This window comes from Danio aesculapii, chromosome 15 (assembly GCF_903798145.1).
Source record: "Danio aesculapii chromosome 15, fDanAes4.1, whole genome shotgun sequence".
NCBI classification, from domain to species: Eukaryota; Metazoa; Chordata; class Actinopteri; order Cypriniformes; family Danionidae; genus Danio; species Danio aesculapii.
The window spans coordinates 46,843,272-46,863,595 of NC_079449.1; the positions used below are offsets into that span (position 1 = coordinate 46,843,272).

At 40.0% G+C, this 20,324-nt stretch overlaps 1 protein-coding gene across 1 annotated transcript in view; it reads right to left on the minus strand.

Moving 5' to 3' along the window:
- Window positions 1-500: 500 nt before the first annotated feature.
- atp1b3b (ATPase Na+/K+ transporting subunit beta 3b) overlaps window positions 501-20,324 on the minus strand; it is a 52,146-nt gene continuing 32,322 nt past the window's right edge. The window contains exons 2-7 of the mRNA XM_056473420.1: window positions 20,191-20,319; window positions 18,452-18,550; window positions 14,779-14,966; window positions 13,020-13,070; window positions 6,478-6,564; window positions 501-1,516 (exon numbers count right to left, since the gene is read on the minus strand). Coding sequence (XP_056329395.1) covers window positions 1,349-1,516; window positions 6,478-6,564; window positions 13,020-13,070; window positions 14,779-14,966; window positions 18,452-18,550; window positions 20,191-20,319 — 722 coding nt within the window. The 3' untranslated portion in view covers window positions 501-1,348. The remainder of the gene's footprint in view (window positions 1,517-6,477; window positions 6,565-13,019; window positions 13,071-14,778; window positions 14,967-18,451; window positions 18,551-20,190; window positions 20,320-20,324) is intronic.

Sequence of the window (20,324 nt, forward strand, 5' to 3'; positions counted from 1 at the left end):
GTAAAGGAAGGTGAGAGAAGGACAGGAGAGTTTTCCCTTGGATGTTTTCGTTTTTCCCCATTCAAATGAGTCATGTTAAACAGCATTCAAACTCACATTATTAGCATTTAACACTGAATAAAGCACATGAGGTGTACCTGAGCTGATCATTGTCAGTTTTCTGTTGTTCAGCTTTAAGAAATCGAAGCGTTTCTAAAATATAAATTTCCGGTGTTGGTTTGGACAAAAACTCCTTTTAATATGGAAAATATTCCTTCTATATACTTTTATAGAGCACACAACTTAAATCAGCCTTTAGGCTCAATAGTCAGGCTCGCTCCTATTAGTGTCGTCAATCTGGCAACCTGTGCTTTGAACAAGGCATGCAATAGCTAGTTCAACCACTGAATGTCAAACTTACATACTGCCCCCTTAAATAAAACATATTAAACATTTTAAGCCCTTAAATATAGTACTCAGCACCTCACAGAAGGAAACACTCGACACACGCAAACCCAATCTTTGTTTAAAATCACTTTTATTTCAAGATTTTTAAACTCATACAGATCGTAAGGCATCTGCACAAAGAACAGTTTCTGCAGAGGTTTAAAAAAATCACTTCCCTCAGATGGTGGACGGGTTTCAAACTAGGTTTGATATAGATGGGGGGTTTTTTGTTTATTTTTTTGGTGTTTTTCCTTTCCCCCCCCTCCTTTATTTTTTCCCATTTCTCAATAATCTTAAATTACAGCTATTATATAATTTCATACTCTTGATTTCTTACAGCAGTCAGACGAAAGTGAGAGCAATGACAGAGAAAAAGAGTGTTTAAAATCCATTAAATATGTACATAGAGGCTTCACATCACACGCACACACACATGGGCAGGCTAAACAGTACTATGGGGGGAGCAGAGCAGAGCACATCCACATGATGTGTTGATGCATCTATTTACAGGTCCCTATTCTTACTACACGATGACTCTAGGTTCTCTCTTATGGCAGCGGTGAATCAATGTGGCTTTGTTTTTAAATTTCCATTGGGGTGTTGTTCAGAGTAATGGCTGCTATGAATGAATCATGATGAGACAGAAGTCCTAAAACCTTCATAAACCTTCACACGAGCACAGTTCTCCAACCCTGACCCACCTGTAAATCACAGGGCCAGTGAAGGTCCGTACCCGCTGAACTACACACTCACACACACACTCACTCATCCAGGACGAGTGTAAACTGGATGAGCAAAAGGGGCCTGGTTAAATCTCAGTGGACGGCACATGGGGGATGAGGCAAAATGGACGTGATGGACATGAAAAGGGACGGGTTTGAGTGAGAGGAACTGACATCGTGCGTCTCCTGCAATGATCAGGCTATTTCTGCACATTGACCCGAAAGGTGACGCGGCCCAGGAACTTGTCGCGTTCATTGTTGTTGATCAAATCGGAACCCTCCACTTTACACTCCACCGTGTGCTCGATGTTATGATCATTCTCTCCCAGTATCAGCTTCACGGCTACAAGAGGCTGGACGTAGTTTTTCTAATGGAGAGAAGCAAAAAGCAGAGAAATACGATGAGAAAACACTCATTAAGGCCCAATCCCAATTCTGTTTTTCTACCCATTGGCCCTTGAAACAGAGTGTGAAGAGGAAGGGCCTAATTTACCCCTAAGAAATGGGAAACCACTACAACACATGAAGCGAGCTCGACAGCGACTGCTGTAGTTAATCCAGTTGTGTTATTTTTGGGTATTTATCTGCAGGAAATCACTGAAGGCAACGATATCATGTTATCATAATGATATAATGTGGTAATAAGATCGTAACTGTACTGTGCATTTACACCCTAGCCATATTCAACAATGTAAACACAAGAACACAACATTAACATTATAGCAGACACTGTAAACGCTCATTTCCAACCCCTAGACTTTTCTGACATGGGATTCGAATATCATCGACTGACAGATGTGAAAGTATGTTTTGGGACTACTGCCTTCAAGCTAAAGAGAATTGGGACACCCCTACCCCTTCATTAATGTACAAAATGAGGAGTAGGGGTAAGGAGAAGGGCTAATGCCTGAAACACACGGGGCTTTAGCGTCAACGCTTGATGTAGGGCGTGTCTGAAGTTGGGGCTGACGGGATCGTCATAGCAGCGTCAGTGAATGAAGTAACTTCGCAATTGGCTACTGTCTGAGCTGGGGTATTTGCTTCAAGCGATGTGACTGGCTGATGCTTTTGTTGGCACTTAAAGTTGAGAAATTCCCAACTTCTGCAATTCAGTTCGGCAACGCTTGACGTCACCTATTCAAAGTGAATAGGAAGCATTGACGCTGACACTATGTAAATGGGGCATAAGGGGTAAAATTGGGATTGGGCCCAAGTGTGACATCACGCGAAGCGGCTTCTGGATTCAAGCGCCATTTGAAACTGTATGATGAGGCTCATCAATTGGCAATAATAAACATTTACAAAGCGATGTAACACTTTCCAAAATTACGATTGCAATATATATATATATATATATATATATATATATATATATATATATATATATATATATATATATATATATATATATATATATATATATATATATATATATATATATATATCTATCCATGCCTAATATCCTAATATCAGAGGGCCAGAAAGTGATAAATGTTTTATAAATTGTTCAATATTGGTGTCTGTGATGCAGCAAGTCCAGAGACTGTTGTGTACAGTATGATTTTATATTAATTTCACTTTAATGTGTGATAAAACTAAAAAGTGGCCATAAATATTTTCTTAATTCAAATGAGTAGCGGCTTTGTAACAGTAGTCCACTGAAAATGAAGCAAACCCATAAGGTAAAAACAGTTGTGTCACCACCTCAGCTTTACTTTATTATCAAATAATTTAACAGTGTCGTCAGTTATTCCTTATGTTAATCATGCAATCAGAGCAAAACCAATCAATAAGAAATGATTATTATATTTTATAATCATCATATTTTTTAAATCACAAATATGAAGTAGAGTGCAGTATAAATGCTCAAACAATATACATTAAAGGCAGGGTAGGTGGTTTGTGTAAGCAGGTTACGTCATTATTGCATTTACAGTATGCAAAACCGAGTGAAAATGGAAGGTGAACAACAACACCAAACATTCCTTCTAAAAGTGGCACAGGCATGTGCATGAGAAAACAGTAATCTGACTCTCTCTCGTGTTGACATTTGAAGCTGCCTATGCATATTTCTGTGTTTTGGAGGAGGCATGGCTTTGCCGAATGATTACACAGAGAGGGCATTGGGCTTTAAAAACTAGCTTGCCATTAGTCTACCCTGCTACTGTACCTTTTATAGTGCATTTTAATATTTTACATCTAATATTGATTTAATTTAAAACATAATACAAACACTCCTGTTCGATATATTTATACAGAGGCATGAAAGAGTGTTTGCTCCTTTACTGATTTCTTTCTTTGCATGTTGGTCACATTTTAATGTTTCAGTTCATAAAAATATATATTATTTAGCCAAAGATAACAAGTAAACATGTCATGCAGTTTTGAAATGAAGGTTTTTAATATTAAGGGAAAACAAAATACAAAACTACATACCCCCTCTCCCCCCCAAAAAAGTGCCCCCTAAAAAAGTGCCTCCCTTTTTAAGGTCATGCCACAGCATTTTAACTGGAATCAGGTCCGGACCTTGACTAGGCCAATCCAAAGTCTTCATTTTGTTTTTCTTCAGAAGTGGACTTGTTGGTGTTCATTGGATAATCGTCCTGCTGCAGACACCAAGTTTACTTCATCTTGAGGTCACTAACAGATGGCTGGATGTTTCCTTCAAGATAATTTGATACACAGCAGAATTCATTTATCGCAACAAGTCTTTCAGGTTCCTGAAGCAGCAAAACACCACAGACCATAGGATTTTACTCTGAAATGCGGTGTTAATGAAACACACCTCCCAATTAGTTCAACTTCTGTCTTGTCAGTGCACAGAATATTTACCCAAAAGTCTTCAAGAAATCCTCAAGATTTTTTTCTGGCAAAACTGAAAGGAGCCTCTATGTTTATTTTGCTGAGCAGAAGTTTTAGTCTTGGATCTCTGGCATGCAAATATTTGTCCGTCTCTTTCTTATGGTGGAGTCATGAACTCTCACCTTTCTTATGGTGGAGTCAAGAACACCCACCTTTCTTATGGTAGAGTCAAGAACACCCACCTTTCTTATGGTAGAGTCAAGAACACCCACCATTCTTATGGTAGAGTCAAGAACACTCCCCATTCTTATGGTGGAGTCAAGAACACCCACCTTTCTTATGGTAGAGTCAAGAACACCCACCTTTCTTATGGTAGAGTCAAGAACACCCACCTTTCTTATGGTTGAGTCATGAACACCCACCTTTCTTATGGTGTAGTCAAGAACACCCACCATTCTCATGGTGGAGTCAAGAACACCCACCTTTCTTATGGTGGAGTCAAGAACACCCACCTTTCTTATGGTAGAGTCAAGAACACCCACCTTTCTTATGGTTGAGTCATGAACACCCACCTTTCTTATGGTGTAGTCAAGAACACCCACCATTCTCATGGTGGAGTCAAGAACACCCACCTTTCTTATGGTAGAGTCAAGAACACCCACCATTCTTATGGTAGAGTCAAGAACACTCCCCATTCTTATGGTGGAGTCAAGAACACCCACCTTTCTTATGGTAGAGTCAAGAACACTCCCCTTTCTTATGGTGGAGTCAAGAACACCCACCATTCTTATGGTAGAGTCAAGAACACCCACCTTTCTTATGGTAGAGTCAAGAACACTCCCCTTTCTTATGGTGGAGTCAAGAACACCCACCATTCTTATGGTAGAGTCAAGAACACTCCCCATTCTTATGGTCGAGTCAAGAACACCCACCTTTCTTATGGTGGAGTCAAGAACACCCACCATTCTTATGGTAGAGTCCCCATTCTTATGGTAGAGTCAAGAACACCCACCTTTCTTATGGTGGAGTCAAGAACACTCCCCATTCTTATGGTAGAGTCAAGAACACTCCCCATTCTTATGGTGGAGTCAAGAACACCCACCTTTCTTATGGTGGAGTCAAGAACACCCACCTTTCTTATGGTGGGAGTCATGAACACCCACCATTCTTATGGTAGTGTCAAGAACACTCCCCATTCTCATGGTGGAGTCAAGAACACCCACCTTTCTTATGGTGGAGTCAAGAACACTCCCCATTCTTATGGTGGAGTCAAGAACACTCCCCATTCTTATGGTGGAGTCAAGAACACCCACCTTTCTTATGGTGGAGTCAAGAACACTCACCTTTCTTATGGTAGTGTCAAGAACACTCCCCATTTTCATGGTGGAGTCAAGAACACCCAACTTACTTATGGTAGAGTCAAGAACACCCACCTTTCTTATGGTAGAGTCAAGAACACTCCCCATTCTTATGGTAGAGTCAAGAACACTCCCCATTCTTATGGTAGAGTCAAGAACACCCACCTTTCTTATGGTGGAGTCAAGAACACCCACCTTTCTTATGGTAGAGTCAAGAACACCCACCTTTCTTATGGTGGAGTCAAGAACACCCACCTTTCTTATGGTGGAGTCAAGAACACCCACCTTTCTTATGGTAGAGTCAAGAACACTCCCCATTCTTATGGTAGAGTCAAGAACACCCACCTTTCTTATGGTGGAGTCATGAACACTCACCTTAACTGAGGCAAGTAAGGCCTGCAGTTATTTGGATGTTGTTATAGGGTCTTTGTGACCTCTTGGATGAGTTGTCGTTGCATCTTGGGGTAATTATGGTCGGCTAGCCACTGTTCACTGGTTCTCCACTGTTCCATATTTTACCCATTCTTAGATAATGGCTCTCACTGTGGTTCACTGCAGGCACAAGCTTTAGAAATGGTTTATACCCTTTTCCAGAATGGTAGATCTCAATTATTATCTTTCTAATTTGTTTAGAATATTTTGGATCTCAGAATAATGTCTAGCTTTAGAGGATATTTTGGTCTACTTCACTTTGTCAGGCAGCTCCTATTTAGGTAATTTCTTGATTGCGAACAGGTGTGGCAGTAATCAGGCCTGGGTGTGGCTAAGGAAATTGAACTGTGGTGTGATAAACAAGAGTTAAAGAGGGAAGGAGGAGGCAAACACTTTCACACAGGCCTTTGTGGTTTTAAATTTAGCTATCCCTTAAAAATAAAAACTGCATGTTGTGTTCTTGTGTTATCTTTGACTAACATTTACATTTGTTTGATGATCTGAAACGGCAAAATATAAAAGGAAACAGTAAGGGTAGTGATGAGTGAGGATAGATAAATGTCAATTTTCATTTGTAAATGGCAATCAGAATAAAATATTAAAATGTCAATTCAGTTTAAGTCTGCATTTTCATCATGCATCTATCTTTGTACACAATTATTACATTTGAAATGAACATATAAACAGCACACATCCACTTAGATTTGCACGTAATGATTTTGCTGTATGATACTCACATGCAATATCTTGCCATAATAGGGAAAGTAGCTCTTGTCTATTTTGCCCTCGTCAGGGTAAAGCTGCATCTGCAGGGTGCCTTCTCCCTGCATCAGGAAAAACCAGCACAATACATCAGATCACACTGCTGCACTTCACCGACAATGTGTCATGTGACTCATGTGCAGTTGCCAGTAGCAACAGACTGCCCTGACATCACTCAAACTGATGATGACAAAGAAAAATACCCCCCATCAGATGTTACACACAAACCCATACTGAAAAGAAGATCTGCGCTAAGTACATTTCTGATCATCCTATAACACATACAGGATTTACTGTAAATGAACACACATGAACCCATAACTCTCTGCTCGCAGTCCATCACAGTCATACTGTATTTCCAGCAGCAGCAACAGCAGCGGCAACAGCAGGAAGCAATAAACTGTTTCCAGGGTATAGGAACAGTTCCTGGGGGTTCTGCTCCTAATGTACATTCAATAACTGGTTCATCTTTCAATAAGTGAACGCGAATGAGATGATTTGCTGAAAGCTTTTGAAATGGCTGTGTATCTAGGGATAGGTCAGAGTGATGCATGCTCGCAGACAAGTGTTGTCCAGTGAAAAACAACAATAGAAATGATCCAGTTTTAGTTATTTAAAAAAGCATCATTAGGCTTGAGACCATGATTCATGACTTAATAATCAAATTCAGGTAAAGAATGTAATTATTAAGAATCAGCACAGAAGCTGGAAAACATGCAGTGTTTCAATAGTTGCTTTCACACTTCTATTGCTGTAGATGTTCAGCAGATTTGGCAGTTTTTGTAATCGTAAACAGACTAAATGCAGATTAGCTCCAGCAATTTGGAGCTCTGCATTGTTTGTGTGTGTAAACTAGTGTTTCCTCAATCCCGGTCCTTTCAGTCTCCTTCTTATGGTGGTGTCATGAACACTCAATTTCCTTATGGTGGAGTCATGAACACTCAATTTCCTTATGGTGGAGTCATGAACACTCAAATTCCTTATGGTGGAGTCATGAACACTCAACTTCCTTATGGTGGAGTCATGAACACTCACCTTAACTGTGGCAAGTAAGGCCTGCAGTTCTTTGGATGTTGTTATGGGGTCTTTGTGACCTCTTGGACAAGTTGTCATTGCCTCTTGGGGTAATTCTGGTCGGCTAAGTAGGTTGTCCTCGGTTTCATATTTTAGCTATTCAAAAATAATGGCTCTCACTGTGGTTCGCTGCAGTCCAAAGCTTTAGAAATGGTTTTATACCCTTTTCCAGACTGGTAGATCTCAATTATTATCCTTCTTGTTTATTTTAAAAACATCGGTCTAGCTTTTGAGGATCTTTTGGTCTACCTCACTTTGTCAGGCAGACATAGGAAGTGATTTTGAGTGATTTCTTGATTGTGAACAGGTGTGGCAGTAATCAGGCCTGGGCGTGGCTAAAGAAATTGAACTCTGGTAAGATAAACAAGAGTTAAAAGGGAGAGTCCTCAATCCTCAATCTAGTGTCTCCTCAATCCTGGTCCTCACGACTTCCCCACGGCCTATCTTTCTCCTTTCACATCAGACGTTTGTTCGAATTCAACAAAGTGGACTTTGTAAAGTGGACTCCACAGGATATTCCCTTATTGAAGGGAACATATAGGTTTCATTCCAATGGCTTTTCAGTGTGTGAGATTTAAATTTAGGATTGTGTATTATTTACAGAGGCTAATAATGTCACACTTGTCTAGTAAGATGATGCTGTAGGCAGTCCTGTTGTGTAAATATGCAAATATATGTTTCAAAGTAAACTAATAGTTTCTCGTGCTCCGGTAGAACGCAACTAAAAAGAAGTGATTAGGAAAGATTGCACAATGCATAGGGAACACAGTTCATGTACAGAGCTCTTCTACCGGGATTGAGGAGCGCAATAGGTTTGGAAGAACAATAATCGTATAGCCTTGTATGAGTAAAATTACAATACTACAGGTTTAAAGGCTCATACACACCAGGACTCCTGCTTATCAGCTTTTTTCCCCCAAAACCTTTTTCGATTCTCAATTAGTTTTTCACGGGCAAGTCCAAATTAAATCAAAGCTAACCATGTTGACTGTGTTAGCTCACAATGCTAGTTTTGTGGTAAACAATTCATCTGTGCATGTCATTAAGAAAAAAAGTTTTGTTTGTTTTGAGTTAAATTATCAGATTATGTCTGTCTGAGGTATTGGGCAATGGTCTTTAGCCTCCTTGTTAGAGCAACTGACTCCCATACAAAGAATCGCCGGTTCGATCCCAGCCCAGACTGAGTTGGGTGCATTAGGACCGGTAGGTTACACATAGGGGTGCGTTCGGGATGGAAGTGAGGTTTATGGGGGTGAGTGTAACTGTAGCCAGCTAGCAAAGTGCTATGCAAGTAAACCTCACTCTTCAGACCTCTAAAGCTGCTCTAGCAACAGATTCTAGAGGCAATGGCCTTCAGTCTCTTAGTTAGAGAAACTGACTCCCATACGAAGAATTGCCGGTTCGATCCCAGCTCAGGCCAGGTTTGGTGCAGTGGGACCGGTGGGTTACAGTTATGTAACAATGGTTGTACAAACTATTGTGGCAAATATTATGAACATGGCCTATTGTCTAGTCCAGTGTTTCCCAACCCTGTTCCTGGAGGGACACCAACAGTACATATTTTGTATGTCTCCCTTATCTGACCCATTCGTGTCAGGTTGTGGAGTCTCTTCTAATGTTCTGCTGAGTTGATTCAGGTGTGTTTAATTAACTGTTGGTGTGCCTTCAGGAACAGGGTTGGGAAACACTGGTCTAGTCCACATACTTTTATAATGAAAAGCATTTCCGAAACTATTCTACATCAGTTTATTGCAGTTACGATTATGTTATCAAGCAGCATCGTAATGTAGGAAACAACAGTCAGTTGTTTAAGTGCACAACAGATGTGGAAATATCTGGTTAAATTTGTACACCAGTTTAATGTGTCAAAGTCCCTTTGAAACACTGCAAAGTTTCTATTAGTAACAGTTTGTTTAGTAAGAAATGGCAAGATTAAAACATCGGTAACCATTGCATAATTGGAAAGCAAAAGCGTTCAGAGGACACAGAGTTCCTAAAGAGCAGAGGGCACTTCCTTGTGTCCGCTGTATACCTTCATGGGTCACATGGATGAGAGGTCTCAGAAAAGTCACAAGGTACAAAAATGGCAAAATAATGAGGGCAGTAAAGAAGTTCTCATGGGGCAAGTGAAATACAGGGCAGGTCTGGCAGGAATGTCTCACATCTGTAGCATAGAGAACTACTTGAAGGAAGCAAACAAGTGAAAAGGGTCCAGCATTGCATAACTCGTCCCTGATATCGGTTAAGTATTTGCGGACAGTGTTTGTAAGAATTCGTAACTCAGTTCTGAGGTCAAAAGACAATGGTTTGCAAGAGAAAAAATAGTACCAATCAATATAATCAATTGGAATACCTGAAAAGCCATGAATTTGACTCATGTGTGGCAGAATTCCATGAGCAAAATGCCCTGTTTACCCCTGATACGGTTATGCTAATTTAAGTGCTAAATAAGCAATTTTAGCGTAAACATCATTGTGGTCTGAACAACCCCTACATCATTTCATGTTTATAAGAGATCAGGCGGCTACCAAGAGTTTGGCATCAAAAGGATTAGCACTGGAACTAACTGGAGTTCTAGAACTACTAGAATGGCCACAGCACACAGTATAACTGTTCATATAAGACCGAACCAAATTGATATTGGTCCACGACAATAACATTTGAATCTTTTATTGAGAATTTAGAAGTCCTTACCCTAAAGATACAATAATTTTTGCTAATTACTGTAGCCTATAATTGTGTACAAGCAAAGACTACACAAGACGTGTCACTCGTATAGATTTGAATAGGGAAACGTGTGATGATCAATATAGCGATATAGCAATATAGTGCCCTCCGTCGAATACAGGAGCCAATCATCGATCACTATAGACTGACAATTCTCCGAGGCAGATGCTCGGACAAGATGTGAGATTTTGTGCGATTCAAACATTTAGAGATGAAACTGAAAAGATAGTTGTTTTTTAATTTTATTGGTGATTTCTAATATGAAATTTAATCGTAAGCTTGTCAAACTAGGCATTTCAAAGATGGCCGCCAAGTGAAATGACTTGCCTTAAAAGGGACTTTGGCAATGCCTAGTTACTTGTACCAAAGGTGTGTACATGCCTTTGTTCGGCAAGTGGGAGAGCAACGTTTTTAAAATTACAATGAAAACATTTTCGAAGGAGAAGATTTGTTTTTGTTAGCAGGATGTTGCTAGGCAGCAGAGGCATGCATATTCAAGGTATGGGGAAAAAGTAGTGGACGCTGAAATACATGTAGTCAATTTGACCTTTATGGCCATTCAGGACATAGTTATATCGGTTTTTATTCATTCATTCAGCTTAGTTCCTGATTTGTCAGGGGTTGCCACAGTGAAATGAACCAACTTATCCAGCTTATGTTTTACGCAGTGGATGCCCTTCCAGCTGCAACCCAGTGCTGAGAAACACCCATACGCACTCACATACACGCACCACTCATACACTATGTCCAATTTAGTTCCTCCAATTCACTTATATCGCATGTCTTTGGACTGTGGGGAAAACAGAAGCACCTGAAGGAAACCCACGCGAACACGAGGAGAACATGCAAACTCCAAATGTCACCTGGTCCAACCAGGACTCGAACCAGTGATCCTCGCTGTGAGGCGACAGTGCTAACCACTAAGCCACCATTATGGGTTTTACTGTAACAAAAGTTAAATTACAAAATACTCAAAATGACTGCCTCGGTAGTTCTAGTGTCAGGTTTAGCGTAAGCAATTAATAGCAAGCCATCAGGATATGATCACGGTTAAGTGAACTATTTGTAGATTTTAATGTTGTAATATTTTGTGTATAACTGGGTTTGGCTAGAATCAAGTTAAAGTAGGCATGGGACGATAACCGTTTTAAAGGTATACTGCGGTTTGGAAAGTCAAGGTTTTAAAGCTGGCGAAATTTTCTGCTATACCAAGTTTTTTTGGATAACAATATCTCCAGTAGATATGCAAAAATACTGTTTTAAATTGTGATGAAATCTGTGTTTTTGAAACTATTGAAGACAACATAAGTGAGTGGTTTATTTGAATTATTTAGCCTGACATGTTTACTGCTCCAAATTTTTTAAATGTTTCTCAAAATGAAATATAGTGTTCCAAGGGGGGGAGGGACATTTAAAAAGAAGATATTTTAGAGCATTAATCACAATACCGTAAAACCATGATTATTTTTTTAGCCAAGGTAATTATGCCATACAATATATATCAGAATCTTATAGCGGCCCATACCTATTATAAAATGGGCCATAACGGACTCTGGTAGTCTCAAGCAGGGCTTGCGGCCACCTTCCAGCAGAGTTTAGCTCTAGCCCAAATAAACACAAATAAACCAGGTTATCAGGGTCTCCATGATCACTAGAAAGTCACTTCTGGGCTGCTGAGATAAACTGTGGGAAACTGGCCCTCCAGGAGCACAATTGAACAATCCTGGCGCAAAGTGGTGTTACACAAGACTACTCCAACAGAGTTAGGGTTTTAAAATCTCCACACTGTACCCTTCAGAGAAAACAGTTGACCGAATGGAAACATTTTGACTGGGCCTGATAATGAACAGTACAGAGCATTCTGCCATTTTAACGGCAATACCCCAATGTAAAGTTGAAGTCACAATCATTAGCCCTCCTGTGATATATTTTTGTTCTTTTTCAGATATTTTCCCCATGATGTTTAACAGAGCAAGACATTTTTCACAGCATTTCCTATAAAATCTTTCATCTGGAAAAACTGGCGAGTTCATGACTTGCCTAATTACCTTGCCTAGTTAATCTAGTTAAGCTAAATGTCACTTTAAGCTGAATAATATTTGACTAGATATTTTCAAGACATTTTAAGACTATTTACTGTCATCATGGCACAGACAAAAGAGATCAGTTATTAAGAATGAGTTATTAAAACTATTACGTTCAGAAATGTGTTGAAACTAAATCTGTTAAACAGAAATTGGGGGGGGGGGGAATGTGCATGGGGACTAATAATTCTGACTTGCACTAAGCCGAATAAAAACATTAATATCAGGAGTAAACAGGGCTTTAGGGGTGGCTCACGACTATGGTTTTCCTACCAAGACATGATGTGCTACATTGATCAATGGCCGGGGATCTGAAGGTATACATCATTTCTGGAATGAGGGCAGTTAAAAGCACCAGAGACAAAGCAGTACAGGAGAGAGGCAGCAAAGAGATGGAAAAAAAGCCCGGGGTAAGGACCCTGGGGAAACAATAGGGGGGGGGGGGCCCGACATCTTACCCACCATTAAAACTGCTGGCCCTATAGGCAGCGTGGAGAGAGACCAGATACAAACAGATGTGTGAAAACGCAAGATGGAAACACTCACACACATTAATTCAGACTGGCACTGTCATTTCACACTCACTCTGATACTGAAGTGCTCGAGAGTACAACATTTGATGTGGGAATTACCTTTACTGTGCAGGCAATATGTGGGTCTCCTCGTGGCTTAAGCCCAATAACCTGTAAACAACAAGAAACTTGTACAATGAACAAACATCCTTGCATGATGACTCTTTTATAACAGCAGTTGATGATGTGCAGAAATCTTGATCTTATGGATTTCAGTTTGGACAAGAATTCAATGCAGACAAAATTGGAAGTTTTTAATTGTGCTCACACTTCTAATTCATTTCTGTGGGTTCATTTGATCCAATGCAAAAAGCTAATTCTACATTTAGTCATGGTCTGCAGAGCACTAACGCAGGCATTTTTAACACTGAACACTATGGTGGCATGAGGAAATTCCAAAACCTGATTTATATCTTGCGATACAATCCATCTAGAATTAGGCATGCACCGAATATTCGGCCACTGAAAATGGCACAAAAGTCCTTTTTCCAGAATGATTTTTATTCCTGAAACACCACGGGTGAAACAGTATGTTGTGATGATGCAAACAGATAACCACAGCCTGGACATGCTTGTCTGAACAGCGCTTGGTGCGTCTATTCCATCTATTTGGATCCTCTGCACATCATTGCGACAGCTCGATCCTTGATATAAACATCACTACTTGAGGAAATAAAGCAGCGTGCACATGAAATAATCCAAGCTGCGATTGATGCGAAGAACCCGCAGAGAGACTGCGCAGGAGAACGAGATCATGGATGAAGCCAATTATGTTATGGGGATGGTTAGGAGGCCATGATGGACAGAAACCAATGGGAAAATTTGCCCAGGATGCCAGGGTTAAACCCCTACTCTTTTTCGAAGGACAAGGATTTTTAATCACCACAGAAAGTCAGGACCTCTGTTAAACATCTCATCTGAAAGACAGTGCTCACTGAGCAGTATTGAGTCCCCATCAATATACTGGGGCAATAGGACCCCATACAGACCGCAGGTTGAGCGCTCCCTGCTGGCCTCACTTACACTACTTCCGGCAGCAACCTAGCTTTCCCATGTGGTCTCCCATCTAGGTACTGACTGTATGCAGCCCTGCTTAGCTTCAGTGGGCGACCACGTGAGAGTTGGAGAGAGCTAGCTGCCAGTTTATAGTCAAATATAGTAACCACAAAATTAACTAAATGAACATTTTATTGAATTTTTAAACTTTAATATTAATTCATGCAATTGCTAATGCCTTGATTATAGTCAGGTTAGTACACAGCCATAGCCATAAAAGGAATGGTGGTAATAATTGTCATAATTTCTTTTGGTGTTTTGGTTTTTGACCTCTTCAGTTTTCCGGTTCAGCCAAGAATTTTCATTTTGGTGCATCCCTACCAAAAAACCAAAACGATGCTGTGTTCTGGACTGAACACACTTATTGTGCATGTGTGTACATATTGTCTATATATGTTATATAAGTGCAGGTGCTTTTTCAATGCACCATTCTGTGTGGTCAGGTCATGACAACTTGTAATACCACTCCTGTTCATTTGAAATCAGACCAAGGCTCATTTTCCCCTTTTTATTGATGTCTCTGGCCTTGTTTTGCTGACCAGTGTCCGGTTGGCACGGTTCACACTTATGAACGGCACTAACAGTGCATTCACACCAGCGTTTTTTATTTTTTAATTGAACAAAACCTGCCAAGTGTGAACACACCCTTTGTGTCCCTGCATGAGCACCATGGCTAAATCAGCCAGAAGAACATATGTTAACAGCTAGCCTGCGGTTTAAACAGTAGGTGAATTTCCCTGAGGAGAGTTAAAACATGACTCACTCGATTCATCTTGACTAGGATGCAAGGCTTGCCTTCCGAATAACCAAAAGTGGTATCACTCAGTCCAGAGCACTGTCGTAACAGACTTCTCTTGAACTGGCAAACCTTCTTCTCCTCAACATCGTCTTGCTCAAAGTGTATCCCCACCTGACAGGGTTCATTTGCTTCCTGCAGACTGTCATTGTAGTCTGTAGTAAGACAAGAGAAGAAATAGATAATCAGGACATTGTTAAGCTGGAAATCTTCAGCAGTTGTTTAATTATGTGCTTAAGATGTTTAAAAGGTGTGGCTATTTTAGAAATCTTTAAATATTGGAAATAATATCCCAAAAAGAATAACAATCCAGTGTTGGAGAATTTCCAAAGTTGATGTAGGACATGTCAAAGGTTCAATTTATACTCATTAGATAGCATTTACTGATAATGAAAATAGTCAAGCAAGTGTTTTTTGTTTTTATGATTTACAGCAGGGGTGATCAAACTCAGTCCTGGAGGGCCAGTGTCCTGCATAGTTTAGCTTCAACTTCCTTCTACACACCTGCCTGGAAGTTTCTAGTACAGGGTTCACAAACTCTGTTCCTGGAGATCTACATTACTGCAGAGTTCAGCTCCAACCCTGACCAAACACACCTGGACCAATTAACCACTTGATAATTACAGACAGGTGTTTGGTCAGGCTTGCAACTGAAATCTAGGGAAGGTAGATCTCCAGGAATAGAGTTGGGCTGTGTCCGAAACCGCCTACTACTGGGTAGGTACTGCATTTGAATTTAAACATACTACTCGGCCGTTAGAAAAGGATTATCTATACAGTATAAATGTGAGCAGTATGAATGGAACTCGGACATACTACATCCACCATTCTGTCATGATCACGTGACCTACCCGTGACAGTTGCATCACTTCACTCCCATTCATGAATTTTCTCGTGGGACATCATGAGATAGCATAGCATCCATCCGATGCGCACTTCAGAATCTCGCCGGTGGTAGTAGAAGTAATCCGGGTACTTCTCACATACTGTTTTCAAATTCTATGAATTTGGACATACTACTCAGCTCGCATACTGACTTTAGCGTACTATATAATATGGAAGTATGCATTTTTGGATGCTGCCTTGGTGACAGCTGTTTTAGTATACTTATAAAAAGCTTGATTACCTGGTGCAGGTGTCTCTAATTGGGGTTGGAACTTTGCAGGACACTGGTCCTCTAGGACAGAGTTTGGGTACCCCTGCTTCACAGTTTGTGCTTATGTGTGTGTATGCATATGTATATGCTTAAATGCTTACACACACTGTCCTATCATAGACTAAAATCTACAAGACTCTCAGTTCTGATTGCATGAAAACCTTAAATGAGTCACTTGTTTATTCATTAATAATCTACTAATAGCAATAATACTATAGTAATAGCATAGAAGCTGCTATCAATTTTCATAGGTGACAAACAAATACCTAATTCAAGTAAATTAATCTATTAAAATGGACATTATTATGTTGATCACATTCCAAGAATCTAATCAGACGGTACACATGACATTTCATGTACTGAGACATGCAAAATGATGAATAGATTTATACCACTTTCGAATATATCACTTTTATAATGTTATACAGTGTAATTTACTGTCTCTCGTCATGCAAGATATCTGATTCACCACCCACTCCTCCTGACTTCTTACTTAGAGCAGTTACTTGGCCCAAACATGACCTTGATGAGCAACAGAGATAGAAATACTCCCATGTTAGTAATTTTGCCTTGAACTAAATTTCACCCCTTATGCTATTTTTTTGCTAATATTCATTTGTTTTACCCATCACCTTCCACACATAAATAATGTTTGCTGGTTCTGAAAAGAGCCAGAGTCTTGAAACTGTGCCCTTGAGAGCTCAACACACCACATAAACATAGCTTTGGTCTGGATGCTCAGTCCTAGACATGTTGTCTTGGATTTTGGTTTGTTTGCTCATTGACTGAATTGTATCATCTTGTCTTGTTTTGCTCTGGGTCTAGTCCTTGGAAGGCCAATAATAGATTGGGGTTTAGACCATCTCTTGCTCTGGTCTAGGTCTTACATTGGAAGTTAGATGGGCTCAGTCCTAGAGATGTGGTCTTGGATTTTGGTCTAATTTGTACTAGAGGGGATTTTACCTACAGTACAAATTTCAAGAGTTTTAATAAGTATCCTGGCTCTGAACGGCTTCTTGACCTCTTAAATTGGACTGTTTGCTCATTGTCTGGATTTGATCATGTCTTGTTTTGCTCTGGGTCTAGTCCTTGGAAGGCCAATAATGGGTTGGGATTTATACCATCTCTTGCTCAGGTTTTAGATTGGAAGTTAGATGGGTCTTGGTATTGGGGAGGCCTGATGTTGGATTGTATTGAAAGTTCAAGCCCTGGTTTGGGTTTCATTCTGGTACTTTCTTAGAAGGTCTGGCAATGACTTGTATGGGTACTAGAAGATCTAGACTTGTTCCTACAGAGGCCTAATCTTATCCTGTGCCTTGAAAGGTCTGACACTGGCTTGAGTTTTATGCAGTCTGCTATTGGTCCAAGTCTTCAGAGGTATACAGGTTTATATCTTAGGTTGGCTGATAGCTAATCTAGTTTTGTTCTATGTCTTAAGGTGCTTTTTCACTGCGCAGTGTGGCATGGTTTAGCATGGCTCAGTCTGGTTTTGCTCAGCATAAACAATCATGCAACACAAACCATGTGGACTCTCTCTTGCTGAAAGTCACTCTGGTAGTGACAATTCTCTCAGACCAATCGGTAATCACCCATGTGTATATGTGACGATTTAATAGTTAAAAAAACTGTTTAAAAAGGTAAAGCTTGCTTGGAACCTCACGCAATATGGTACTAAAAAGTACCACGTACTAGGTATGGAGCACAATGGAAAAGCTCCTAAAATTAGCAATATCAAACCACGTTATGCCGTGTAGTGGAAAAGCATCTTCAGATGGCCAAGTTCACAGATTTCCAACCCTGTTGCTGGAGAGCTAACTTCCAGCAGAATTCAGTTCCAACCCTGATCAATCACACCTGAACCAATTAATAGGACCTGAAGCAGCACTTGTTAAGTACAGATAGGTGTATCTGGTAAGGGTTGCAACTGAAATCTGCAGAAAAGTAGCTCTCCGCGTACAGGGTTGGTGATCCCTGGCCAAGATATTAAAGAGGTTTGATGTTGGTCCATGTTGACTTGGGTTTTGTGCAGGCACTGATTAGAGTGTTGGAAGGTTTAGGCATGACTAGTCTGGGTATTAGAAGATCTAGTTTGAGTCTTTAAAAGGCCTAAAATTGGACTCTGTTCTGGAAGGTCTGGTAATGCTTTTTTTAATAGGTTTAAGTCAGTCTGGGCCCTGAAAGGTACACTGGTTTGGGTCTTGCCCATTACAAGTCTCAGCTCTGGTGCGAGAATTTAGCGCAGTTCTGAATCTTTGTTGGTCAATACATTTAAAAAGGCCTAACTTTGGTCTCAGCCTTAAAATGTTTGGGGTTTTCAGGAGCCAGGTGCTTAGCAGAGTTGAGTCTTAACTCCAACTTCAGGTCCTGAATGGATATTCTCCACTGATGAGGTTAGGACTATTTGCCGCCATGTTTATCATCACTTTTGTACCAATACAGAGTGCGAAATAGCATTAAGGTACTCAAAAAAATGAAGAGACTCACCCTGCAGGAAGGCCTCCAGATGCTGCACATACTTGCTGTATTGCTGAGGAATAGATCGGTTAAATGCAATATCCAAGGACTTTGGCCTGATCATCAGCCCTGTGGATAAAATATGCCAAGCAGATTTTTATTATACACATTTTACACAGATAACAGAAATGTGTCAGCAAAACCTGTTTTTCTATTAGTGGAGGTTACTAGCCAACATTTTAGATGGAAATTTGAAGGTTTTTGCATATTCAGTTTCCAAAACTCCTTGAAATAAAAATTTGCTGCACATGTGCTCATTGTATCAGTGCACCTTCAGTTCGTAATCAATGTGCAGTCATGCTCATTAACATGTGCCCTTAAATCTTGCTTTGAAACATTTAATGCACTGATAACTGGAGACACGAAACTGCAGCTTGTCTGAAATTATGTCCAACTGTGTCTGTTCTGAGAACATTCTGTTACTAAAAGATCTCAGGAAAGGTGGGGGCAGCTCAGGGAGGGAGGAAAGAGACAGATCAGTGGGAGGAATAAATTGACACTTGGGGATGGATGAATGATAGCAAGAGAGAGGCCTGTGAGCTGTATCTCACTTTGCCGAGTTTAACAGCGCTCATAATTGAGCAAGAGGACAGAATTGGAGCGCTCTCATCTCAACCACTGTACACAAGTGTGTGGGCTGTATATGTGTGTGTGTGTGTTTGTCTGTGTAGGAGTTTAATGGATGGAGGTAATGGTAAAAATAGCACAGAATAAAAATCACATCAGCTAAATGGCATCTCTACTGCAAATGATGTCTATTCCATTACTCTCCGTGTTATTTATACAGATAAAAAACGGTGTCCATAAAAGGGTTTAGAAATCCCCAAAGACGTCTCTGAAGTAATTACATGAGCGGATCAATAAGTCTTAAAGGGGAGACATTTGATTTTACACAATGCATTAAAAACACATTTCTGAAACATCCGAGTATAATCATATCAATCAGCATATTTATATAACTCTATAAGCAAATTTAAAAATCATATATATATTTAGAACAGTATATCAACACGCATATGTATATTTATAATAGCTATAAACAGTAAACCACCTACAATATTTATACCCATAAAGAGCCAGAGGCTGAGTTAAAAAATCATATTCACAAACATTGAGAAAGCATAAAGACAGAGAAACTAAACAGAGTGTTGCAAGCATGAGCTAGTGAGGGATTTCACAAACATTGTGGTTCACAGAGATGTGAATTGCAGAATTAACAAATATGCTGTGACTCTCAGTGTTTCACAGGATTGCTGTTTTACTTCAATAGAGTAAATGGCAGGTACTACATGTCTACAAGCAACTAAAACTTCTTAATCATGTAGCTTTACATTCTCTACTGTACATTTTACAATAAATCTTCCTCACATACATTAAAAATAACCCTTGATTACATGCAATTAACATTTAATTCAGATGGTTTAAGTGTTCTGAAGACATATTATTGCTTTATAAGTTTATAAGCAGATTTAAAGGGAGTTTGAAAAAAGATCAGGAAAGTGGGTGAGTTCAGCTTTGTTTAGGTGGGAGCGCGCAAGCAAAGAGATCCGCATGCTCGTAGGCTATTGCATAAATGCGATCTCGACTTCTAATTCTGCGCCACTGGTAGATCTGTGTAAAAAAGGCCTGCCGCCACAGTTGGAAAAGATCCTAGAGGAAACACTGTGATGACAATAATAATATAATAAAAACTAGCAGTGCATCATTACCTGGATTGGCCACTCGGTCCCTATATTTGGGAGTATGGTCATCCAGCGTCTGTAGCATCACCCACATGGTAAGCGTGAACATTCCCGCCAGAAAGCCATAGAAGACCAAATAAAAGAGGAATATAAGAGCTGTG